At 40.3% G+C, this 27,676-nt stretch overlaps 1 protein-coding gene across 3 annotated transcripts in view; it reads right to left on the bottom strand.

Moving 5' to 3' along the window:
- Positions 1–5,226: 5,226 nt before the first annotated feature.
- Positions 5,227–27,676, bottom strand: part of ZBTB49 (zinc finger and BTB domain containing 49) — a 35,121-nt gene continuing 12,671 nt past the window's right edge. For 2 of the 3 annotated variants that reach the window (XM_074951678.1, XM_074951679.1), the window contains exons 3-8: positions 24,938–26,043; positions 17,749–17,795; positions 10,405–10,478; positions 9,345–9,427; positions 9,093–9,254; positions 5,227–6,757 (exon numbers count right to left, since the gene is read on the bottom strand). In XM_074951678.1, the coding sequence (XP_074807779.1) occupies positions 6,084–6,757; positions 9,093–9,254; positions 9,345–9,427; positions 10,405–10,478; positions 17,749–17,795; positions 24,938–26,043 (2,146 nt within the window). In that variant the 3' untranslated portion in view covers positions 5,227–6,083. The remainder of the gene's footprint in view (positions 6,758–9,092; positions 9,255–9,344; positions 9,428–10,404; positions 10,479–17,748; positions 17,796–24,937; positions 26,044–27,676) is intronic. The other variant, XM_074951680.1, reaches the window with a different exon arrangement.

Below are 27,676 nucleotides of genomic sequence, written 5' to 3'. Positions count from 1 at the left end.
TTCACTCTTTTTAACTTGACCTTTCCCTGACTCTGTTTACAGTATTTCCTTGCTAATTAACACTTAGGGCAGCTCCACACCCAGAAATAACAAGAAGGGTGAGTTAAAATAATCACCAAAGAAAGTGGTTTTAACTCCCCCCCCTTGTTATTCCAGTGTAAATCTTGTTATGGAGAACACTTATTTTGGAATTGAAGTAACTAAAGTTTATTTGTTACTACATTTTAGTTATAGCAAAACTGACTTTAGCCACTTCTATTCCAAAGTAAGTATCTCCCACGCCAACGTATCAAAATCACTAAATTGATTTAGATAATCAATTTGGTTACATGGGTGCAAATTTGTGTGTAGTCTATCCCTTAGTTACAATGAGGGTGAGTTTTCCACTGCTTTGTTTCAGTGGAATACTTATTGTCTACTTGAAATACATGAACTGAATAGACGTCCACTGAGGTTGATTTATTCTAGTTTTGTGATTGAAAGGTTAAGAAAGGATGTCTGAGCACAAGCTGGCCTCCCTTTGATCCTCTCTATAATTGCAGGATACATTTTCACATTTAAGATCATTTCCTTCTATCTCAAAGGCATAGAGCTACTTACAAATATTAACTGCAATCATGCTGACCTATCTCTCTGGTTCCAGTCATCTGTTTAATATAGAGTAGAAGGTCAGCTCTACATTAAAAGAGGCTGAAATAATTTATATCACTATACTGACCCCTGCAGAGCTTAACAAAAAGCAGGCAGATGTGTAACTCATGAATGCAGCTCCTCAGAACTGCATTGTGTGGTTGCATTAACAGGGGCTTTGTAACCTTCAAGGAAAAATTCCCTCATCCCAAGAGAACAAAACTATTGGCAAATCACAAAACTGCTGTGAATATCAAATACAACACCCTTCCCTCTGTATTTAAACAACATTATGGATGTCTTTAAAAAATTAAATACTGAGATGCATAAAAATACTATCTTTAAATGGTATGACAACAGGTAAAATTTTTTATCTCCATTCACTAGGATAGAGATTTAATAAGGAGAGATGGAGATTGACTATTTAGAGACACCAAATTCAATATTAGGTGTCAGTAAGGATTAAGGAGTCAGGCTATGGGTCAGAAAACACAAGTCAACGTGTATTAACACAAAAAAAATCTATTTGCAGTAGAGTGGAACACAGGTCATTCTAAAATCATTAGTGAATTACATTAAAAGACAGCTATGTCTTAAGGCTCTTGTATTCTGTTGGCAATTTATTTTCCAAGTGACTCCATTCTCATATTTCAAATCATCCTGTAAAACTCACTTGGTTTGGCTGGCTTTCCACCACTAACTTTCTCTTCAGCTAACATCATCTACACGTATTCTTGTACTTGACCTTTTGCACTCTAAGCACAACTCCCCAAACAAATCCCGAAGCAAGAAGATACAAAAAATACAAATTATCATTACTCTTCCCTGTTGAATTCCTCACCCCACCCCCATCTATTTTCACTCTGTTTTGACTGGGGCTGGCCAGAAAACCAGAATTCCATTTAGCAAGAAATCAAGGTTTTGACATTTCGTTTCATTCTGCATCAGAAGGACACCAAGACATTTTTAACTTTTTCTCTCTCATGCACCAACCCCCACCTCCAAACAATATCTCTCTGTCTCACCCACACCCACCCACTGTGGTTAAGACACTTGCCTAGGATATGGAAGACCTAGCTTTCAGTCCATGCCCAACCTGATTTGAGGTGGAAACCACAAAATGAATAGGCAGGTTAGTGCCCTAACCATCAGTCTCTCTCTGGCCCATTTTGGGAGTGGTCTCTTACTTTGACCAGAAACTCTACCTTGGACCTGAGAAATCTTCCCAGTGAAATTTGTGTCAAAACAAAAATGTTTCCATGAAAAGTTCTGGTTTTGACAAAAATGCCCAACCAACTTTAATTTTCAGGAAATTATATTGTAAACTTCTCAGGACAGGGAGCTGTGCTTTCAAGGGCCATGCAGACCTATTAGTAATAACAGTGCATACAGTTCCCCTGTATGCACACGCGAAGGGTTGTAATCACAGAACTTCACCCTTGGTTCTTATGTAATTAAATCCAGATATTATCCAAAAGACACACTAATATCATTAGAAGTCTAAGCGCTAACACGGTCTAAAGTTCTCTTAATTATGGTGCAGAAATTAAAGAAAAAAGGGTAACTAAACAATGGGCAATTAGTAACATGTATCAGAAACAACAAGTGATTCAAGTACACAACATAGACTGAATGGCAATGCTAAACTGCAGGATACCGTTTATAATAAATAACTAATTAGTAGGTACTTTATTTACACCACATTAGGTCATATCATTCCAAGAAATATTGATTTAAAAAACCTACCCAAGGTACTTACACTGATGATAATGGCATAGCAGCAGTGACTGATGCTTATGCGCATGGCTAGGCATGTGAGCAGCAGCTATATGAATTTTCTGCTTGTAGAAACACTGTCCCCACAAAGCTAGCTGAATAATCATTTTGTGGTTTTCACCTCAAAGTGAAGATGCAGCTGCTGGTCTCTGATTTGGCCTTTTTCTCCCCAGAGGCAGGATCGTTTTAGTAGCGCGACCGTTCCCACTCACACTCAGAAATGCTGCTTTCAGGTTGATTGAATAATTTGTCATAGGATTCTTTCCGTATTTCAAGGAAACACTATCCCTTTCAAAGCATTCTTCCAGCGAGAGACCCTGCTGTAAAAGACACTGAATTGCACTTGTTATGGCACATTTAGGGTGACTAGATTTTCTAAATGCAAAACCAGAATGTATTTTGGTGGGGGGGAAAGAAGCATACACACAGCAATGAGGAAAAGGAAGGTGCCTATTTCACCCCTTAGCTTCCCAGATTCCCTCACCAAGCGTGCAAGATCATCCCCTTCCACCAGCTTGTCCCTCTCCATTGTTCAACCCCTTCCTCAAAGGTCCTTGAAACCAGCAAGTATAGCTATTGGGCCTCAGTGCTGCTACAGTAATTCCTGCTGCCACTGTGACTCTTCCTCCATCATCTGTTACTGCGGGGCCCAACTGTGTCTGTGTTGAGTGCGTGCTGTTTTTCTCTACTTCCTTACTGAAAATGCATTGGATTATGAGAAGCCTCAAACAGCACTCCATAATTCATAGCCTGGAGGCAAGTCAGAATTGAATCTTTGTGCATTTGGGCAGGAACAGGGTCGCAGAGGGGACTGCAGAAAAGGGGGAAGGGAGTGTCTTCAACTTGCCCTTTGTGCAATGTGGCTGCACTCATTTGATATGTCCCCTCTCCAGCTGCCAAGTGGATGTGCATGCAGCAGGGCTGAAGGCTGTTGTTTCATCTAAGACAGTGGTTCTCAAACAGGAGTTCGGGGCCCCTTATGGGGCCGCAAGCAGGTTTCAGGGGGTCTGCCAAAATAAACCAGAGAGCAGGGTCAGTGTTGGACTTGCTGGGGCACAGGGCAGAAAGCCCAAGCCCTGCCATGCGGGGCTGAAGCCACAGGCTGAACAAAGCAGCTTCGGGGGGGACGCCTGTGCCCTGCTTGATATCCCCTAAAGCCAGTCCTTGCTTTTAAGCTACTGGATATGCAGAAAAACAGTTGTGGCACACGTGGGCCAAGGAATTTTTATTGCATGTTGGGGGCCTCAAGAAGAAAAAGGTTGAGAACCCCTTTTCAAAGAGAAATCCTGCAACAAGAGCCCCCTACAATGTGAACAGATCTACCCAGCATGAAAGAGATGGAGGAAGGAGTTTACAACAGCTGCAATGTCCCCCAAATGTTCCTCTATCTGGGGGGAGAGGGACAGACTGTCCCAAGGCATCTCCAGAGGCAGAAGGGAGGGTGAGAGATCCACAGGGTCACTGGTTTCTCCCTTTCTCAGAGACAAAGGCTGCTAGATTTACCTTTCATCTTGGATGGGACAAACCTGCTTGTGGGACCTGACAAGTAAGGGCCAAAAGGCACAGATGGGTCTTCCTTGCTCTTGACTAATGCCTACTCACACTTTGCCTCTGGTACTGGGCCCAAGGATGGTGGTGGAAATGTGAGAGTGAAAGAGAAACAAACAGGGGACAAAATAAGGTCTGTTGAATAGATGAGCTGTTTTCACAAAGGCCTTTGGTGTTGACCAAAAAGCAATCCAAAAAATAATAGTAGGGGGAAAAGAAAACAGGGGGAGAGAGAGAGAGAGAGAGAGAGGAAAAAGCTACAAGAAAAGGTTCAAAACAGACAGCAGAAATTCTTTCCCATCTTCTCCAAACAGAAACCACTGTGGCCTACCAGTTAGAAGCTTTTGTTTTTTCTTCCAGTCTGCACCTGCTGGCAAGAGGTCACAGTGTTTCCCTAAGCATGTGTGGACTCCCGTCTAAGGGATTATATCAAATCTCTAAACTGTTTTCAAGTGTCTTACCTTTTGTGTAAAACAAATGATGTTATGGTTGTGAAAAAAAGTTGTCATAACATGGAGTGAAACAGATGGAGAGATGTCTGCCTGAGTTTCCAGAGAGTCTGAAACAATAGCTAATGGACACATCCTATTCTTGTATGGTGATAGCATTTTTCTACTTCCAACAGGCCCACATTATCAAAGATGAAGCTGAAAATAAAACAGGGAAGCTGAAACCTTCTAATTATGTTTTTTCTGGTATAAAATAAAGACATTGTATAAACTGGTACCTAGACCACAGGTGGGTTTCCTAGCTGCATATAAAGCCATGCTTTTTTCAAATAGGAATGGCAATGTCATCATTTCCTGATGAGAACATACAGATCTCCTTCACTGCCATAGAACACTGTCAGCAACTCCTCGGACTACTAACTAGGCCTTTTGGTCTTAACTATCATGCAATCAGTTGTTGTTTCAGGAGTTTTTTTCTGGTTTGACACATGACACTGTGTCAAAATGATGCAGTCTTACATGGAAATATCTAAATATTTTCAACACACGTGAGGTACCAAAGCCTAACAAGAAGCAAGGTTATCACATTGGCTAGGGGACATCAGTGCGGAGAGCTATCTTCCCATGCACAAATCCAGAAGCTCCTTATAAAGAAATCAACAGTATGCCCTCTAGTTTATACGAGTCTCCAGACACCAAAAAAACTTCAAGAGAAACAAGATTAGTGGGAGTCATTTAAATTTCAAAGACTTTAATATCTGTAAAGACGTTTTGGCATAAAGCCTGAAAATACACTTAAATGGTTTGTAAACTTGCTTGGCCTGTAACACTTGTTTGACGGCAGCAACCCAGCCTGTGAGGCAGGACCAAAGAGATACTGAAAATGAAAACCATCAGCCGAACACTAAGGCCTCTGGACAACCTCCTTCGAGTCCATTAATCCCAATAATTTGCCAACATTTTCCATTAATTTACCAACAAACATGACAGTTTGTTGGTGCACTGACCATGAACTGTAGTGCAGCTCTGCTTGTCTTACTAGCAACAGTGTGAGAGCCATCTGGAATAAATGGAATTTTACTCTTGAAATAGCTACCAACAATTTTCATTGCATCTTTACTAATTCAGAAAAGTGCAACACACTGAACAATTAAGATGTTACGTAAAATAACTTCCCTTTATTCAAATTAAATTATCATTTCTTTACTGTGTTCTACATTCTACAGATAAAACTTCTGTGCAAAATAGTTTATAAAATACGACAAAAGGCTTTTATTGTAAAAATAAAGTTTCTAGATATACAATTACTTTGCACTATTGACAAATATTGTACAGTATTTGACAATCAGTTTTAATATGTCACATTACTTAAATATATGAAGTCATGTAAACCAATGATCTTACTGATAAGCATTCCATTATTGGTACTTCAGCTTCTTGTGACTGGAACACTATTCTTTTCCCACACCTTACCCTAAGTACTGGTTTCGCTTACACACTCTCTATTCACCTTTGTGCACTTTAATAATGAAACTGGGCCTTGGAACAACTCAAGTTCCAGTGAAGGATAGAGCATGCACAATCAAATGGGAGGAAGTGAACACTAACTGGAATATGTGGTCTTAGTCTGGTAAATTAAAACAATTCCCCTAAAAGGTTGTGAATCGGTAACATGAACCCTCATTGATCCAACTCGCTTTCATTCTGCAAGGTCTTCATAGCTAAGCCCCACAGGGTCATACTGGAAAAGAATGGTCCCTCATTACTCCTATATGCAGTAGAAGATGCACGATTGCCCAGTGGGTCACCACAATGACCATCCAGGGTTGTCATTGATGAACGAATCATAGAAATATTATCAGACTGTAGAGGTTCTTCTGCAGGTGATACATCTACCTCTGTGTAAGTGAAAGGTGGCTGAGGAGTTTGTTGTGTCTGAGGTTTTGGGAGTTCAGCAGGATCCAGACTCAATTTCTGCTGGATTGTAGACTCCTGGTGTTGAATCATTGACCGCAACTTGCAATAAGATCCTGCAGAACTATCAAATTCATTAGCTGAATTTCCAGCTGGACGAACAGGAAATTTAACAGATACTGGTAACAAAGTAACAGACATTTCTTGGGCAAATGAGTCGGAACCCTGAGATTTCTCAAGATCAGAAGTTTCAATTGCCTGAGTAAATTCCTCTAGAGTATTTGATCCCTCATCACTGGACTTGCAGTGCATTTTCTTGTGCCGCCGCAGAACAGCAGAACGAGTGAAGCATTTGTTACAGGTCTCGCAGGTATAGGGCTTTTCTCCTGTATGAGTCCGCACATGTCTGCGTAGGTCACCAGACCCTGCAAAACACTTTCCTGAGAGACAGAAGTAATACTTTTAGATTTTGTTCCTCTCAATGTCAGTGCCATGAACATGTTTGATTAGAGGGAATATCAAGAGTTAAAACTACAGATCAATTCCTATTGTGTCATGTTCTCTGTCTACAACAGTCTCAGACTTCTTCCTTCTATTTTTAAAACTCAATTATTTGTACTTTTCTTCTTCTTGACCCAACTTGCTCTCCTGTATTTCCATATCCTTCCGTTTACAGTCTATAGTCTCAGAAATCCCCTCTAGCACTGGAATGCTGTGACAAGCGTTAGTAGCAACCGCTTTTCTCAGTTTGTCTCTGTCTTTGCTGAACTGAATCCCTTTGATCCCTACAGTAGCAGTCTGAGGAACATGGCATGTTGATGACATTTCAAAATACATTTTTCATAAAAGAACTGCACTACCTCAAATACACCTTACAATAATTCCCTCAGTACAGAGGTACTATTGTCAGATACTACAGGGATGGGTACTGTTATAAAAACTTAGCTGCATTGATAATGTAAACATAAAACCCATTTTGGCTATAGAATAATTTTCAGTGTTGCAATTTTATTATTGCTAGGAGCATTCAGGTACCATGAAAAACTATCAACTTCTTAACATGCAGTATTTACATATTTTCAAAATAAACAGAAGCCAGAGGTAAAATAACTCTTATAAAATTATAGACAGCAATATAGTAAGTGACTGAAATTGGACAAAGATACCAATGTCATAGTGCACCAGGAGAAAAGGATGTTTCTAATTTCTAAAATTGCTACCTTAATTATACACAGTGATTCTGAGATTTTACATTCTTCAAAATAGTATAATTTGATTTTATATAGTTTTGTCCATTTTAATGATTGTTTTAATGCTGTACTTTATGTGGACAGGTACCATGAAAATAAAATGTGTTATTTGAAAGCTTAGGAAATTGCAATTGATCTACTAGCCAGTCATTTAAATATATTCTTATTTTTTTGCCATTAAACTTTTGCATACAACTGTTTATATTAATCTCTAATTTTACAAAGCCCAGGATTTTCTGCATAGCCAATTATGCTACACTATCACTGGGTCAGCAGGTGTTGAATTTTTGCATATGGTGGACTATTTCTTAAGAGATGGATCCTCTTGTGGGTCATTTTTGCGCTCAGTCTAGATTTCACACCTTCTCTGTGGAAACCAGATGAACTGGCTAAAAGAAAAACTAATCAGAACAATATTAAAGTTTAAAGTAAGCCTATTTTAATGTGATGGGAGAAACTGCTTGTTTACGCTTACTCTAATTTGTATCTGCTGTTTGTTTCCTCTGACTGGGTGAAAGGCTTTACATTAGTTAAGACTCACCTTGTTGCCTCAAGACCCCCATGTCAAGACATACTCTAGTTAGGTGTTTTTATCCTGTGTGTTTGCTATCCCTCTCCAATGTTGGTGTTCTTTGAACATGACTGAACTTACACCAAAAGCAACAATAGTCACAGGCAGATAATTAAATACCATTGCAGGATGCTGAAAGGTGCTTGGGGTGTGAGAGATTAGATGATCAATAAAACCTCTGTAAACTCACAAGCAAAGATGAATCGCTATCAAAGACAGCAGCTTTGCAGACCACCAGGAAGTGGGATCCATCTGATACAATTTGAGAACTAATATTCTCAGCTATGACCCAGTTATGCTTTATAATTCAAAAGAGCCTTCCCTTTACAAATTAAAGTGAAGGACTAAAGGTTGCTTCCAGCTTTCACTAGGATTCAGTGAGAGCTCATTTGAATGTTGCAACCAAATGTTTAGGACAAAAGCACTAAGGCTGCTATTTCAACATACTTCTTTTGGAGGGAGGCTAAGCATGTCCTGGTGATAAGCAGAAAGTAAATCAAACCTCTGAAACAGCTATGATCAGTATTGCTGTTGAAAACCAGACTATAGGGTCTAGAAAGAAGATTCACCACTTTAAACAACATTCACTCTTCCAGATTCCTTTCTGTATTCTCCATTCAAAATTCACTTGTGATCTCATTTGTGCTCAGCCTAGCACTGTTTTAGGCTTAAAGAAAAAATAACTACCGCATAGGTGATAACAACAGGGCACTTCGTTGAAAAAGTAACATTTGTACCATCAATAATGTTAAAGTCCTATGTATGAGATGGTGTAAACAAGTAATAAAACCAAGCTGAAAACGATTTTAACCATCTGCTATGCCAAATAGAAGAGATCCAGGAAAGGGTATTTCAATCCAGTTTTACTTTGTCTATTTCCAAGTCATCAGTGAATAAGGTGAATTTCCACTAGCTTTTAAAAATAAATATGTATGTATTGTAAACCTTACTTACCACATGCTGAACAGCTGTATGGTCTTTCTCCTGTGTGCCTAATTCTGTGCTTTACTAACTTCCGTTGCATGTTAAATGACTTTCCACACTCATCGCAGGTGAATACTTTATCTGCTGTATGGGTCTTTTTGTGTTCCTTTAAGTTACTAAAGTTACTAAACCCTGGAAGAATGTAACAGACACTAAGATTAAGACGACTACTCACATTTCAATCATAAACCCTAAAGACAGAAAAAATTAATTCTAGCATACCTCTGCCACAGATATCACACAGATGAGGTTTTTCTCCAGAATGAATAATAATGTGACGCTGTACATCACCAGAAGCAGCAAACCTGGAACAGAATTTGGAAACTCAGTTAAAGTGTTTCTACATACCTACTACCTTCCATAGCTGTGTATCATATAGGGAGCAGCTGTTATGAATGCTTCATCAGCCTAGCAAATTCTAGAATGCTTAGAGGACTGTAGTCTGAAATATTAAAAACTCCTAACACTAGATGCTATTAAGGGGACATTGTCAGGTTCAAAATATTTTTTAAACAAACATAATGCCTTAAATTTCAAACATCTATTTTTAACAATCAAATTTATTTTTTGCCATTAATACTATTTCCTTAATTTTTGTATTTTGCCCAGCTTGAACAAAAATAGACAAGCCAGTTACAAGTTTGTGTATTTTCTGTCATGTGCTGAATGCAGCAATATTTGTGTTATAAAGACTTCAAGGAAATATTTAAAAAACTCAAATAAAAATAATGAAGACCTATCTATTGACAATAGCTTTTGTAAAATTTAACAAAACCCTAATCATTCTGAGTCTAAATCATGACAATGTATAGCTTTAAAGAAAAAGCACAGAACTGTGCGTACTTTGAGTCAACATTTCCAAAAGTTGTGTTACGTTAAATAGTTTAATTAGACATTGAATATTTTTAGTTAATTAAAAAGTTGCCAATGAACAGAAATCCAAATAAGACCATAAAGACTCACCAGAAGTGCTGATTTATGGGATACGGCACTAAAAATATATTTGCGTAAAGTAATTTAACCCATCATTCTGTACTTGCTTTTAATAAGCAATTCCTAATGTTAATCTCTTGTCATTTACCAGTATCCAATAAAGGCAGAAGTGCACAAAGAGTGATGGGCAAATAGATAATAGAAGCCTATGGTGGTATAAATCAACAGTCTACTCCTGATACCTAACCCTTGGCCTCTGAGTTGTTATAAGGGTTAAGAAAATGTTTTATTAATACAATCTTAAAACACTGACATACTAACTGTATAGGAGATTAACAACTGTACTAACCTTTTCCCACAGATTTCACAAATATATGGTTTTTCACCAGAGTGCCGACGTAAATGAGTCTGAAGGTTACCTGCCTGAAAAGATGGGAATAAATGGTTTAAAGAGGCCAGAACTAGCTAGTTGGTGTCTGTAGATGAAGAGGTGTAAAGAACAGAATCCAGAAGCTGGCTTTCAGTTCCTAATTTTAAAACGGTCAAGGTTATGCACCATTTGGAGAATGAAGAATTATGCTGTTTGATCAAGAAATACTGTTGTCTACACTAATAGCCAGCTATCTATCTATGCAGCTATAAATTGACAACAGCAAATTGGGAAACAGAAAAAAGAGCAAATTAAAAAAAAAAGAAAACAGAAGCCCAGATTCAAACAATTTGGAAACAAGCTACATCTGAAAGACTGATCCTGTTAAGTGTGAAAACCTAGAACAACAACCAGGATTACGGTCATGGGGAGATGCTTACTTACCAGTAATTAGATTTGTCTTAGTCTCCTTCTCTTCCCTATCCTACAAATAAAACACCACTACATCATGATGTATGACTTCACCTACCAGGAGGCAAAGAAAAATGGTCAGTTATTATCTACATATAATGTACTCAAGTCTGGGGGGAGGGATAGCTCAGTGGTTTGAGCACTGGCCTGCTAAACCCGGGGTTCTGAGTTCAATCCTTGAGGGGGCCATTTGGGATCAGGGCAAAAATTGGGGATTGGTCCTGCTCGGAGCAGGGGGTTGGACTAGATGACCTCCTGAGGTCCCTTCCAACCCTGGTATTCTATGATTCTATGAAAAGCCACAAATATTTACCCCCAACAAAAGGAGAAAGTAGGATAAGGAAGAGGAGAAGACTATGAACAAAACAAATTACTGGTAAGTAATTTTTCCTTGTACATCTTCCATCTTCCCTGTCCTGCAAGAGTCATGTTGGCATATCAAGCAAGGCAGATAAGAAGCCCAGAAGCATGAAGCACACTTCTTCCTAATAACTCTTTGGCCTAGGCTAAACCTAAAACTTAGGTCAACCTAACTACATCGCCCAGGGTGGGAAAAATTCACAGCATAGTTAAGCTGACCTAAGTCCTGGTGTAGAACCATTAGGTCGAGGGAAGACTTTCTGGAGGGATGGATTAACTACAGCAACAGAAAAACCCCTTATGTGCTGGAGCAAGTGTCTATACTGCAATGCTACAGCACCAAACCTGCAGGGCCATAGCTGTGTCACTGTAGCTGTAGTGTAGACACAGCCTTAGTAGTGAAGATCAGTGATGGCTCTGAATAGGTAATCAACTGTATATGCAAGACATAGACATGTTGGAGGGAGGAGCCCCAAACATTGTCCAGGAATGTTTTACTTGAGCCCAAGCTCCCTTGTTAACACTTGGCAGCCTTTTTGCAATTCTAGAACTGTTAAGGAAAGCAACTGCTTTGGCTTTATTTAAATATAGCTCGAGTAGGAAATGTAAGATACATCTCTCTTATTAAGTGTACAGAGATTCTGGATAATGACCTTTATTCAGTAACCTCCCCAGATAAGGAAAGATCAGAGAAACTGACCTCAAGGCACACACTCCTGACTCTCTCTCCTTGAAATCCTCATAGGCAATGATAGTAACTCTTGACAACCAAAGTTTATGGATATAACGTAAGGTGGTGAAAGGAACTATCAGGGGATTAAACAACAAAGAAAAGATGAAACTGATTACAAAGAACCCATACAAATGAAAAATGACCATGGATTGCACCCTGAAACAGCTTGCTTTTAACCATTTCAAAGTCTTTCAGAAAGAAATCAGATTGACCCTTATACTCTCAGTCAAAGAGTCAGAAGGCTGAAATCTATAACAGGAAAGGGAACTAGGACAGATGTTCTGGAGACTCACAGAGTCTATGAGCAGATCTCTGGAGCTCTGAGAACAATGGGCATCTCGACTAAGATAACTTCTCCTATGCATAACTTGACCATGTAGAACTGGGGTTTGGGAGAAGGGAGATTCTCCATGCAGAGGCACAACTTGGGAAGCTTGAAGTACACACATCACAGAAACGGCATAACCTCTGTTTCTGTTGTACCACAGAACAAACAGGAATATAGGGATTGTCTGCACTTGAAAGTCATTTCAGATTAAGGCAGAGTGTGAATTTAAAGCGCAATAGCTATTCTGGAATAGTTTCCCATTTGGACATTCTTATTTTAGAATAAAAGTATCCAGGGGGAGCTACTGAGGAATAGCTATTCTGGTTAATTTCCCTATGCAAATAAATCCATAATCCTTGACCCATCCCCTAAGGATGCCAGGACAATGAACTTATTATTACAAATTCTGATACCTTTGTTACAGGGGTAACGTGAAGCCTGGAGGAGGAAGATAACACTAACAAGGTCAGCTCCCAGACTGCTGCGCTGGGCATCACAGAATGGGGAAGAGATGGCCAGCCCTCTGTGGAGATAGAGGTGGTTAGGGACTATTTAGAAAAGCTGGACGTGCACAAGTCCATGGGGCCGGACGAGTTGCATCCGAGAGTGCTGAAGGAATTGGCGGCTGTGATTGCAGAGCCCTTGGCCATTATCTTTGAAAACTCGTGGCGAACGGGGGAAGTCCTGGATGACTGGAAAAAGGCTAATGTAGTGCCAATCTTTAAAAAAGGGAAGAAGGAGGATCCTGGGAACTACAGGCCAGTCAGCCTCACCTCAGTCCCTGGAAAAATCATGGAGCAGGTCCTCAAAGAATCAATCCTGAAGCACTTACATGAGAGGAAAGTGATCAGGAACAGTCAGCATGGATTCACCAAGGGAAGGTCATGCCTGACTAATCTAATCGCCTTTTATGATGAGATTACTGGTTCTGTGGATGAAGGGAAAGCAGTGGATGTATTGTTTCTTGACTTTAGCAAAGCTTTTGACACGGTCTCCCACAGTATTCTTGTCAGCAAGTTAAGGAAGTATGGGCTGGATGAATGCACTATAAGGTGGGTAGAAAGCTGGCTAGATTGTCGGGCTCAACGGGTAGTGATCAATGGCTCCATGTCTAGTTGGCAGCCGGTGTCAAGTGGAGTGCCCCAGGGGTTGGTCCTGGGGCCGGTTTTGTTCAATATCTTCATAAATGATCTGGAGGATGGTGTGGATTGCACTCTCAGCAAATTTGCGGATGATACTAAACTGGGAGGAGTGGTAGATACGCTGGAGGGGAGGGATAGGATACAGAAGGACCTAGACAAATTGGAGGATTGGGCCAAAAGAAACCTGATGAGGTTCAATAAGGATAAGTGCAGGGTCCTGCACTTAGGATGGAAGAATCCAATGCACCGCTACAGACTAGGGACCGAATGGCTAGGCAGCAGTTCTGCGGAAAAGGACCTAGGGGTGACAGTGGACGAGAAGCTGGATATGAGTCAGCAGTGTGCCCTTGTTGCCAAGAAGGCCAATGGCATTTTGGGATGTATAAGTAGGGGCATAGCGAGCAGATCGAGGGACGTGATCGTTCCCCTCTATTCGACACTGGTGAGGCCTCATCTGGAGTACTGTGTCCAGTTTTGGGCCCCACACTACAAGAAGGATGTGGATAAATTGGAGAGAGTCCAGCGAAGGGCAACAAAAATGATTAGGGGTCTAGAGCACATGACTTATGAGGAGAGGCTGAGGGAGCTGGGATTGTTTAGTCTGCAGAAGAGAAGAATGAGGGGGGATTTGATAGCTGCTTTCAACTACCTGAAAGGGGGTTCCAAAGAGGATGGCTCTAGACTGTTCTCAATGGTAGCAGATGACAGAACGAGGAGTAATGGTCTCAAGTTGCAATGGGGGAGGTTTAGATTGGATATTAGGAAAAACTTTTTCACTAAGAGGGTGGTGAAACACTGGAATGCGTTACCTAGGGAGGTGGTAGAATCTCCTTCCTTAGAGGTTTTTAAGGTCAGGCTTGACAAAGCCCTGGCTGGGATGATTTAACTGGGAATTGGTCCTGCTTCGAGCAGGGGGTTGGACTAGATGACCTTCTGGGGTCCCTTCCAACCCTGATATTCTATGATTCTATGATTCTAAGATAGAAGTACAGTAGAACACCAGAGTTATGAACAGAGCGGTCAACCACACACTTCATTTGGAACCAGAAGTACACAATCAGGCAGCAGCAGAGACCAAAAGAAAAAAGAAAAAAAGAAGAGCAAATACAGTACAGTACTGTGTTAAATGTAAACTACTAAAAAAATAATGGGAAAGTTTAAAAAAAAAAAGATTTGACAAGGTAAGGAAACTGTTTCTGTGCTTGTTTCATTTAAATTAAGATAGTTAAAAGCAGCATTTTTCTTCTGCATAGCAAAGTTTCAAAGCTGTATTAAGTGAATGTTCAGTTGTAAACTTTTGAAAGAACCATAACATTTTGTTCAGAGTTACGGACAACCTCCATTTCTAAGGTGTTCATAACTCTGAGGTTCTACTGTATATCATTGTCCTATCACCTTTGGCCTGATCCCTGGGCTTTAATTCTGCAAAGGAATAATATTGACTGGCTAGGAAGATGAGGGATAGGCGGAGACTGGGCCTTTCAGTGAAAGGGAGAGATATTAAAGATAATGGGATGGGATTTCTGAGCCTGACTGATCCTGGTTGCATTCCACACATTAACTCAGAAGAAGAAAAGGACGGTTGATTTGATCCTTTTACAAATCTTTGTGACCAAAACAATCTCAGGCTCAGGTGGCATGTCTTAGGGAGCAGACACTCACACAAAATGTCCTGAAAGAGACTCTGCCGAGAAAGGTACAGAAGAGACCTGCAATGTTATCCTTGATTGCAGAGAAGAGGTGTGGCAAAAAATCATGCAGGAAAGCAGCTGGTATACTGATAGTGAGGGGAAGACATATGCTGGGAGGCAAAGGGCCCTTTCTTCTCTCCAAAAGTCAAGGTTAGTGTAAAGTAGGTTCCTTTTGCTCATTTTCTTCCTATATCCAATCTCAATTTTTACTATTTTAATCTTCCATTTATTTCTAAGTACAAAAAACAATACTGATCCAGCATCTGCTATGCACTTGGAACTGCCATAGACGTCAATAGGAGTCCATGAACTGGACCGATGTAAGACTGGGCCCAAAAGCACAGCAGATGAAGGCTAGAGAGAACAGTGCTGTAGTCTCCCATACTTATAGGCTGTGACAACAGAGGAAAGTGGGAGGAACTAGTCATTATAAAGGCAGAAGTAAATTTTCTTTGCACCTTACTTCTTGGTAGGTGGAGTCTTACAACATGTGGTTATGGTATTGTATTTGCAGAATGGAGAGAGGAGAGAGATATGATAAGAAGACTGATACCTGGAATTTCACTATTTCACCCTTCATTTGCTAATATTCATCAGTACATTAAGCCAAGAACAACAGAATTTTAATCACTGCTTTTGTAAGTCACAACACGTTTTTGAGATGTTAACATAAGGAAAGAATAGGGAGGGAGGTAAATTCCACTTTATGAATAGGAAACTAGTTGTAGCACTTGGATTGCATTGTGGACATTATATTTTGCAAACATGCATACCCTGTATTATAATTAGTCTATCAGCACCTTCAGGAGATTAAGATAGGAGAGAAAAACTGTTTAAGAGTAGTTAAAATGAGAAATCATAGTTTGCAGTACCTTTTGTCGACAGATGGAAAATTAAAAGAATTCATTAAAAACAAAGTCTGTTACATGAAAAATGTTTTAAGTTTGTCATAGCTGTGATACATACTTTATTTACTGTTTCCTCTCCCCTCCCACAAATCCCCCTTCAATAACTTAAACTAGCCTTGCAAAATGCTACTCCGCTTGCCTGAAGCAAGAAACGTTTTATGGTAAAATAAACCAACCATTTTTTCTTATCCTCATCAACATGAAGGGCAGCAATACGTTCTTGCAGCTAGGCTGGTATATCTTCACAACAATTTTGAAAAGCTGCTTTTAATGGTTATACCCCTTCTGATACTTAGAATTTCAGTCTTCAACCAAAAAAAAAAAGTTTTTTCTATGGCTAATATGCACTCAAAGCTGTCCAAAATGACTGGACAAGCACAATTGAACACTGAATGTAGGGCCGGACCTCACACTTCAGTTATTAAATCTATCCCAGTATAAAACATGCACTTTACTGTTTCTCTCTCTCTCCCACCTCCTGCTCATCCCCCTCTTGTAAAGTGTAAGTATTCTGATATAAATATAGGGTATCTTATGACCAAATAAAATATGGAATAGAGTAAAACTGTGAGTACAGATAATAAATTACAATGAAAAGGTGGAGTCCTAAATTTTCAGAAGTGGTCTCCAGTATTGCTGATGCAGTTTTAGGGACAAAACAAACTGTATCCTTTTTAACAGCCTCCCTGATTGTACCTGTAAGTCAAGTAGTTAGGAGCCTGATATGTGCAAATGCAAGTGAATTTAACAGTACCTGCAACTTTGCAATTTAAATATTGGAAGTCAAGTTCAGGCGCAGATAAAATTCAAGGCCAGAATACCAGGAGGGAAAAAATCTGACTTTTATTTCCTAAGTAAACTTAAACTGGATTATTGTGTCAGGCTTTGGAACCATTTGAATTTCAGTTAAAAAGAAATTAGTCTGATTGTATTTATGCAATTATCAGCTACTCAATGTTTCGTATTTGGACCTCTGGAGAGGTCTGCATTGCTACATTTGGTGTATAGGAAGACTATAGGGTTTGCAACAAATTATATATCTGACTAAGAGGTATTTGCTTTAGAGCAGTGGTTCTCAACCTGTGGCCCAGTCAGCACAGAGCTGCAACCCATTTGACAATCTCAGGCCCAAACAGGTAGTATTGGATGCAGCCCACATAACACATTATGGGCCACATATGCGACCCATGATGGTAAATAGGTTGAGAACCATTGCTTTAGAGTATGTAAAAATAATAGTATGCAAGACTGACTCCACTGTTCCTATAAACACCACTCAAACTGTATTTCTAGATGAGGTACATATATATTTTAGGCCCCACATTGTTATAATTTGGCAGTGAATGTACTCTAGATTTTAAATATGCAGAGGACTTTTTTAAAAAAAATCTACATAACTAAGCACCCAATTGCTGAGAAAAAAGCATGAAAATTAAAGACAGATTGAGGGAGAGGTGATAGAACTGCTACATAAAAGTAAAAAGGCAGAAAACATCTTAAAGAAACCTAGAAAACTGTAATTTGTATTTTCAAAAGCCACCAAAGGTGGCTAAATCCTAAATTTAGGATTGTAACATTGGACAAAGCCATGTCATTTATATCACTGCAAACAGAACTAAGTTTACTTTTAGAATCAAAACATGGATGCATTTAGTTTAACTGTAAGTATCATAAAATAAAATATTCCCACCTGTGAGAAGTGTTTCCCACAAATGTTACATTCAAAAGGTTTCTCACCTAAAAGGAGAAAAGACAGAACATAGCATATCTAATAGTTTCAACAGAATACAAACGCTTTAAATTGGTATACTTTCCTCTAAAAGATATAATTTAGATACAACTTAAAGCCAAAAGGACACTTACCGAAGTAATTTAAAGAGAAAATTAAATAGGTATTGTGTTTCTGTCATTTACCTCTTAAAGGAGAATCTCTTTGAAATATAATTTATATTTCACAAACAAATTAGTAGTAAAAAATGGACACGAATAGAAATGTTCTTAACATTTACACTTTCTTCCTTGCAGCATAGGGGTGAGAATGAGAATTATAAATGCTTGAAGGAAATGTGGTAACTGTCAAATTAAGACAAAATTAAAAGGAGCACATCAGTTTTACACTTTTACACACACACACACACACACACACACACAACCCTGACCTACAGACTGAAGCTAATCATTCACAGAGAAATCAAGTGTGTGTGAGGTCTTGTACTCTCTCTTTGCAAGATTCTGTTCACTTGACAAATCAGCTCCGATTGGTCAGAGACCCTGGAAGCAATCTACAGCCAGTGACTTCTCACTAAAAATAAACTGCATTTAACTGCCTTTACTTTTGCCCTCTAACCCTTCACACTTAGTTGTCCTTTATAATAGGATCTGACAACTGACTTGAGCATTTTGGTCAATAAAGAGCTTTGATGTTTCTCAACCAGGTATAAACTGATATTTCAGTCTCTCTCAAAATTATTTTGTGTAAGAAGCTTGACAAATAGGGAAATCAGTCCAATACACTGTACTTTTTGAAATGTAATCCCATTACACTGATATTTAGCCACATTCTTCAGTTTTCTAGTCCAGAAACCTAGTTATCAGTTTGAATCAATGTATTCTCTTTTCCACCTATTCCATAGAATCACAGAATAGACTCATAGAATATCAGGGTTGGAAGGGACCTCAGGAGGTCATCTAATCCAGTCCCCTGCTCAAAGCAGGACCAATCCCCAACTAAATCATCCCAGCCAGGGCTTTGAAAAGCCTGACCTTAAAAACTTCTATAAGGACATTTAGTCACTAAATAGTTCTGCCATAGTTCTCCGTTTTAAAGGGTTTCCTAATTTTAGATAATGGGTAGTTTTCAAGACTGCATCTGTGATTTAGGAGCCTAAATCCCATTTTCAAAGTGACTAGGGCCAGATTATTAAAGATATTTAGCTGCCTAAAGATGCACTTAGGCATTTAGGGCTAGGCTTTTTAGGTGCCTAGAAAATCACTGTGATCCACAAAGCCTGGGTTAGGTGACTAGGCTCTCTATACAATGAATGGGGATAGATGCCTCAGAATGTGATTCACAATAAGCAGCATGCTAGGCAGCGTGGGGCAGCTCCTCCCCCAAGCAAGCCAGTGGGAGAAGGCAAGAGGAGGAGTGTTTGCTAAATCCTGCCAATCTCACAGAAACAGGCACTTAAGACTGGGCTGCTGGGAAGCTCTTCCCTTTGCTTGGGATTCTCAGCTGCAAACCCTCTCTTGAGATTAGGTACCTATGCTATTTTAGGAAGAAGCCCAGAGAGGGGAGGACTACATCCCTCATTATTTTTAACCCAGTGGATAGAGTACTCATCTGGGATATAGGAGAGCCTGCTTCAAGTCCCCTCCTCCACCTGAGGAGGAGAAGGGATCTGAACAGAGTTCTGCCACCTTTCAGGTCAGTGCCCTAACCACTGGGCTATAGGATATTCTGATGTACGGCCCCCTCAGTCTCAACTGCTGAAGCTGTTCCATTGTGGATAAATAATGAAAGCATCACTGATGGAAAAGGGGGAAAATAGGAGGGAGAGAGCATTAATATGACTGTGTATCCTAGTGGTTATAGCATTCACCTCTGAGACCCAGGATCCAATCCCTCTGCACCAATGACTTTTTAAAATTTATTTTTACACAATGGAACAGTTTCAGCAGGAGAGATTGAGGGAGCCACACATCTTTCATAGCCCTGAGAAGTAACAGACCCCCATTAAAATTCCTACTCCCCTCAGGTCGAGGGGGGGACTTGAACCAGGGGTCTCTGACACCCCAGTGAATACCCTAAAATTTATGAGGGAGGTCCTTCCTCCACCCACGGCTGTTTTGTGTAAGCTCACCTATTGTGTCCCGATCTAGTAGGTGAGTTCTGAGCACTTTTACCAGATTGGGCTCTGCAGGCAAATCCAGGAGAAGAATGCCTATTTTCCTCTGGTTTGAGACTAGCCCTGTGGCTCAGGCATCCAAATGCCTGGAGTGAGGCAGTAGCGCACATGCTCAGAAGCAGAAACACAGGTGCCTATGAAACTTTTAATTAAAAAAATTAGGCACTGAGCGAGTTTAGGTACCTCAGGTTTAGATGGCAACTGGGCAGGGGTTTGTGAGTCCCAGTGAGACCTGATTCCGGGATTCAAGCAACTAAAGTGGCCGTTAGTAACCCAGGTCCCTTTGTGAATCTCGCCCTTTCTGGAATTTTCAGAAGTGCCCAGGAACCTGACTTCCAGGGATTTCAATGAGCGTTAGTCATCTTGGCACTTCTGAAAATCCCACTAAGTACCTACACACCTTTAAAGGTCTAGCCCTTTGGTACCAGGGAATTGAAGACTCATTGAAAGTCAAAGGACTAAGGGACTTTTGAAACTTTCACCCTATACCTGGTTTCTGAACCATCACTGAAGTGGAAAAATAGTCTGTTATCCTTGTCTATCACTTCCCTAATTTTGCAGAACATCAGTCATACCGTCTGTGACCCTGAGAACCCGTCAATGGCAACTGGCAAAGGGCTCATTCACTGTTCTGTAACAATAACCCAGGACAGGCCTAACAAACTCACTACACCCAACAAACTGATTTCATAGTATTTATCCAAAGAGGGTCAAGGGAGGTATCTAATAAAAGCTTATGTCATACTGATCTTCATAATGATTGAGAGATAATATGTACGGATGACATTTAAGGAGCTGTGTGTATATACACAAGAAAATATATTTTAAAGTCTGAGTCAAAGCACGGTTGACAAGCAGATTTTGACCAGACAAAGGATGTACATTCAATCATTTGCCTTGGTTCACATGTAAAATAAGTATTGTATGTCAACACAATGGAAGCCCATCTGCATACAACATCATGGATGTGAATGCAACATGGAGCCAGTGCATCAGGGAATAAACCACAAAGGTCATCCTGACTCCGGGGATAAAACAATGAATATTGGGGATATAGAAGGCAAAAGGACCTTTTTCATCCTTCACAGAGGAAGTTAAAAGGGCAGCACGTTTTGCATTTATTAAAGGGAAATCCCAACCATGTTGGTTGGAGATGCTGTGAGCTTGCTTAGGGTGAGATTAACTATGTTAGACAAGAGTTTTAGCCTGTTGAAAGTTTAGACTTTGCGAAGCATGAAGTTATACTTTTTGTTTTATATGTAACCATTCTGTTTCCATTTGTTATCCTTACTCACTAGCTCTTAAATCTTACCCTTTGATAATAAACTTACTATTTTCACTATATCTCAGCATTGTGATATTATATTTGAGCTGATCTGCAGTTGAATCAAACAAGCTGATACGTGCACTGTTCCTTAGGGGGTAGCTTACCTTGTAATTTCTGAGAGCGTCAAATGGTTAAGGGCTGGATGCTGCAGGGGAATGCTTCAAGGGGATTTGGGGATTGGGATGCACCTACCGTAAACCTACAAGGCAAAGTAAGCGCTGGGAGAGCCCTGAAGAGATTGTTTCTGTGGCTCACAGACTGGTCGTGTCAAGGGAATTGATGTCCAGTTAAGTACAAGAAAATCTTCCTATCATTTTGAATACCCTGCTTCTAACACCCAAAAAGCTACACTGATTGTTAGCAGAGCTGTTGTATCTGACCTTGGTTGTCAAGAGGGCACTAAGAAACTACCTCTCTCCCTAGATACCCAGACTATAGAGGGATTTGTAGATTAATGTACCAACACCTAATGCCCTGAGTTGTACACACAAACAAATAGGAAGCAACCCATTACATGGAGCACAGGTGTAGTATGTTCAACAGAATTCACATCATTAAATAGATTGAGTCATAGAATACACATGACATAGGAAGATACTTAATAGGGTAAGCAAACAGACAGTATCAAATTCTCTTCCCTTTACACCCTGGTGTGTGTCCTCTTCCTTTGCCTTTCTGTTTAGTATACCTCCTACTGCTTTAGCCACCCACATGTCCTTGCTTTGTCTGTCTCAATTTCCTATTCCTGTGCGGCTATATCTCATTCCCAGCACCCCATTAACAGTTAAATGGGACAGAGCACTGAAGAATTACATGATGTACTTCCCACCTCCTCTCCCTCTTTTTAAAACTACATAACAGGAGAATGCTGCAGAAGTCAGACGATGCCATCCCACCCAGTAGCCTGCAGTAGCTATTTGAATTGACTACGAAAATACAACAATCTCTAGACAAATGTCACATGGAAGCATAAGCACAATTCTGCTATCTGGTGTTCTATTCATTTCTCGGGTTATTTTGAAAAACAAGAATTGGAGGAGCAAGGTTTCTGAAAACAACATGGAATTCCTGTGCACAACTTCAACTCCCGCACGTGAATTGCAGTGTACAGGACAGAACAGAAAACCTAATGGGATCAGTCTTGTTACATTTTATATAGTCAAGCTGAATATGTGTGCAGCTGAAACTGCAGTTAAAAACAGTATAGACTAGCTTGACTGCAGTTGGATTGTGTGTGAATACATGGATTTCAAACAGGAGTGGGACAGTAACACCATAAAGATTGCACGCAATGAATGTAAATAACCATGTAAATTTATTATTGCAACCCTGTCCTCCTTGGACCTCCCCCTGTTCAGTGTTCCTCACTGCATTGTGTCTAAAATGAAATTGTAAGATGTCAACCAGAGATCACGTTTTGTTTGCTCTATAAAGAACACAGGTCTCGCTGAATAAATAATAGTGTATTTCATGGAATGCTGAATTTACAATATACATTTTTCCACAAACAGTTTAAAGTGGTTTAGTAGATTGGTATGCCATATATTTTTTCTGCCCAGAGAAACCTATAAAGAATTAAAATCTAGTGTTTGGGAAACATCATTTTAAAAAAATACTCATGTGAGTGAGAGCTGTAACATGAACAACCGGAAAACCTCACAAAAACTGAATGAGACCTTTTGGAGTAGACCCTATGATGGAGAAAGTTCAAATTCTGTGCAATCTAACAATTTATGGAAATCTAAATTCCCATTACTAAAGACTATGATTTATAAAAGAAATGAATGCATGTTAAAACAAGGGCCGCATTTTCTTTGACTTTTGCGCAGAAAATGCACATTCACTTGTCAGATGATATTTATTTGGCGAGATGAACCCTTATGCATTTGTAAATTATGTCATTGGCTATTGGAATATAAAGGAAAAGGAGGGGCAGAAAACATCCATTAGCTGAGTCCCCACGAAAGACACCGTGGTAAATGATGGAAATTAATGGTATTGCTTGAATAGCTAAGCCAGTGGTCACCAACTGATCAATAGCGATTGACTGGTCAATCCATGCCCCTGCAGCGGGGGTGGGGGGGTGGGGGAGGCTCCACACTGCTCCTGCCTGCAAGCACCGCCCCCGCAGCTCCCATTGGCTAAGAACGGGGAGCTGTGGCCAATGGGAGCTGCAGGGGCGGCGCCTGCAGAGAGGGGCAGCACGCGGAGCCACGTGCCTCTCCCAGGGGCCGCAGAGGCACGTTGGCCCCTTCTGGGAGCGACATGGCTACGTGGTGCACTACTGGCTGGTGGGGGGGTGCGTGTGGGTGTGGCTTGGCTCATGATGGGGAGGAGGTGCCGATGTGCCTGAGTGGGGCTGGGGCAGGTAGGGAGCCTGCCTTAGCCCCACTGTGCCACCAACCGGGAGCCGCCTGAGATAAGTGCCCCCCCCTTCCGGCACCCTATACCCTATCCCTGAGCCCCCTCCCAGAACCAGCACCCCATACCGCCTCCTGCACCCCAACACTCTGCCCCAGCCCAGAGCCCCCTCCTGCACCCCAACTCCCTCCCAGAGCTTGCACCCCAGGCTCAGTCCAGAGCCCCCTCCCACACTGTGAGCCCCTCGGCCCCAGCCCAGAGCCCAAACCCCAAATCCCTGCCCAGTGAAAGTGAGTGAGGGTAGGGAAGAGCGAGCAACAGGAGAGAGGGGGATGGAGTGAGTGGAGCGGGGCTTCAGGGAAGGGGGGGGTATATCCTGGATTGCCCTTAAATTCAAAAAGTGATCTTTGAGTAAAAAGATTGGAGACCACTGAGCTAAGCTAAAGTTTTATAAAAGGTTTTTTGAATGAATTTACTGTAGTTCTACAACTTTATTTGTTGGGGACATTAAACATTCAGAGTGATGAGCTAAAAAGTTAGAGTGGGTTTATTTTTCACTGTGACAAAGAAATACTAAGCTGTGTTTTCTGTTTTTAGAAATCACTCTGTGCTCAATTTTAAAATGAAGTTATCTGAATGGATATTAGAAGTGTACAGTTAAATTGTTTAAACTCCCTCATTTTCTTTACAAAGTACATATGTCCACTAGGACCATAGTATCCACTAGAAATCTCGATAAACACTGTAACTATCTACCACAGTGTGTTTGGCAGTGTGCAAAAGAGAGGAAAAGTTCCTACCCCATATGATTTACAATGGTCTCAATTCAGTGTGAAATACTACAGAAAAAGGTACGTCTGCTGGAATTTACAGATTCTTTAACTACAAGTTTTCCCTCACCCACATCCATTTGTACTGACTTTTCTCCATACATCTATGCTTTGGGGGAGTTATACACTCTGGGTATAGAGCGCAAAAGGTGTCTCCTTTAAATGTGAGAAAAAATATGACGTTTACATTTAAATATTACAAAGTGTGCTTTTGAAGAAAACTTTAGAAAATTTAGTTGAGAGAATGAAGAATAAATTGAATCTAGAAGCGTTTCTCTATTCACTTAATATATTCCTGTAACTGTCTTTTTCCCTACATCGCTTCCCATAGAAAGTACATTTTTGAAAGTGAATCCCTATGAAACAACTGTCTTTGAACCAGGAGGAGGTCTGGATGTCATTTTCCTTTTTATCTCGTTATTAAATATTTGGTCTGCAAGCAGTAAATAACTGTACCTGTATGAGACCTTTTATGGAGCTCCAAATTGCTTGGATGTTTAAAAGCCTTTCCACATAATTCACAAGTATATTGCCTCTGTGACTGAAGAATCTGTGATTGCTCATCTTGTTCTGAAGGACCTTGAGGTCTTTCCATTTCAACAGTTTGTTCAAAACTCTCTGAACTCACAAGATCTTCGGTTTCTTTTTCTTCAACAGCATTAATATTTGTCATCTCCATGGTACTTTCATTTACACATTCAATTACCCTTGTTATACTGTTGTCATCTCTCTTAGGTTCAGACAATTGTTCTGCAGACTTCTGTGACCTTAGAAAATTCAGTTTTTTAAGGTGTATTGCCTTTTTTAACCGCATCTGTTTGGTAGGCTGCAAAGACGTGCTTTCCAAATCTTGGTCTGGAGCAGATTCATTCAAGGATTGAACCAGAAAGTTGGAGGGTAAGTGGTCAGAGGATTCTAAAATACATTCAGATTGATTGACAGTACAAGAATTGCTCTCTACTGTACTTAGTTCAGTAGATGTATTGAAAGCAAAGGATTGTTCTGTTATTCTCTCATGGTTGGAACACGCATTCTGCTTGTAGAACTGCTTGCTATAAAAGTTGCGCAGTTTATAATAATAATTTGGCTGTTTAAATGGAAGCTCTGTGCAATTACCATCTAGGGAGTCCTGTGTCTGTTTCTGTACATCACCTGAGGAAGTATGAAGATTAATAGATTGTGATCCATGGGAATGGTGGTCATCCAACACTTTACTCGCTTGTGCATCTGATGAGCATTCATGCAGTAAGTTAGTACCATAACTTTCATTCACACAGTTAGTCTCTGTAGCCAAAGTACTTTGCAAGGAGAACACACTACTGCAAGGCATGCTGGTAGGAGGCTCTACAGCTGTGGAGGATTTTAAAAAAGTGTGGCAAATGTTCAGCACATTTTGCACTTGCAGACATTGTGCAATATCCAACATAGCTTGTACATTGTCCTGGCTAAGATCAAGGTGCGAAGTGTACATGAAGTCCAAGATCTGGCCTATGCCACCTACGTTTTTAATGTCCAAGTGAAAGACATCATTCTTCTGGCCTGGAGAATTCTGAAATAGGGTCCTGATGAAATAAAGCATAACCCTTTATAATATACAAGCACATACACTGCTAGTTTGAAGAGCGTTTTTATAAAATATCTATCAAACACAATATCCTAACCAATGTTCCCTGTAATTTTTGACAGGCCGTGTGCGCAAAAAATTTCTTCTGTGCAAATTTTTCACAGGATGTGTGCGCAAAAAATTTCTTCTGTGCAAATTGTGCTTCTGTGCAAATTTTTGTGTGCGCAGTGTTTTGCCGTGTGCGCGTTTAGGATCTGTGTGCGCGTGCACACGCGCACAGCTTAGAGGGAACAGCGATCCTAACGCAATGTGAATCAATAACTCGATATGCAACATGCGGCTGAGAGACAGTTGCTCTGGTACTTATGATAAGACTTTTGAAACTGCTTGTAATTAGCCTAACTCTGCTTCCTTTGAAGCAAATGGGAGTTTTACTGTTGACTTCAACAGGAGCAGTTATGCCACTGTTGAGTGCTTTTGAAAATCTCACCCTACATTTGTAATATCTTATGTGCTTTAAATATCAACCTTAATGTTGATGTTAGTGGACTGTTTGTGCAGAAGTCGATAGATTGAGAAGGGGCCTTCCCCTTCCCTCCTGGCAAATAGAATGGGGAGCAAGAAAGGAAGCTCTACATTTAGCTAATCAAAATGAAAATAAAGATGGAACCCCACAGTTCGGAAAATCAAGGTGCTCCCCCTTCCAGCAACTAAGCCTTTCCCTCAGGATCTGCCAGTGAATCTCACTGGGGCTCATCCTTCTTAGAGCTCTGCCTAACAGGTAGGTTTAAGTGGCTGGTAAAATTTTCAAGCTGTGGCCATATCCATAGAATAAAATCACTTTATATGCATACTACCGAAGCCTACTGTAATTCTGTTTTTATTTTATTTGTGCTACGATGTTGAAAGGATCCTAAAGTAATTGGGAACCCAATGCCCATTGAAATTCAATGGGAGTTGGGCACCTAACTCCCTTAAATTCAAACTTGATGGCCAAAACTCTTTGGGCATGAGTCAAAGTTTATTTTTACAAAGTTACAGTTTATTACTGACAGTGCTTATGACACTATAACAGGTGGAGAAGCATCTGAACGTCAACTTTCCTTCCCCTCATAAAGTCACTATAAACTACCTTCTCCCAGTTATTGTTTTTATATATGTATTATTGGTAGCACAAGCTTTAGAGATGGTGAGAGAAGAAACAGGGTAAAAAAAACCCCAAAACCATACCAGACGATTCACTGACAGGCAAGGAAAATTTTGTTGCCCAGCATCCCAAGACAAGTGAATATTAGATGTTGCTTGCTGCAAGGGCTACTGACACACTTTAAAAAGTTTCAGATGCATTGACTAGCACATCAAGAAATTTCAGTGTGTGACTCTGTTCCAGATACAGATTCGGAAAGGCTAAAAAAAGAAAACTGTCCTCCAGCTCAGTTTCCTTTTAAGCACCAAGCAGCAAAAGGGGATGATCTGGTTGTCTGACACACTAAATCTCTCACCTGGCTCTGCTCACCACACTGCAATCCCATACTGCACTTTGGAAGGTCTAAATTAGCTGTTACCATTCAAGAAAGAGATCTTGGGAGTCACTGTGGATAGTTCTCTGAAAACATCCACTCAATGTGCAG

The sequence above is a fragment of the Natator depressus genome, chromosome 4 (genome assembly GCF_965152275.1).
Source record: "Natator depressus isolate rNatDep1 chromosome 4, rNatDep2.hap1, whole genome shotgun sequence".
NCBI classification, from domain to species: Eukaryota; Metazoa; Chordata; order Testudines; family Cheloniidae; genus Natator; species Natator depressus.
This window is presented reverse-complemented; position numbering and strand designations above follow the sequence as displayed.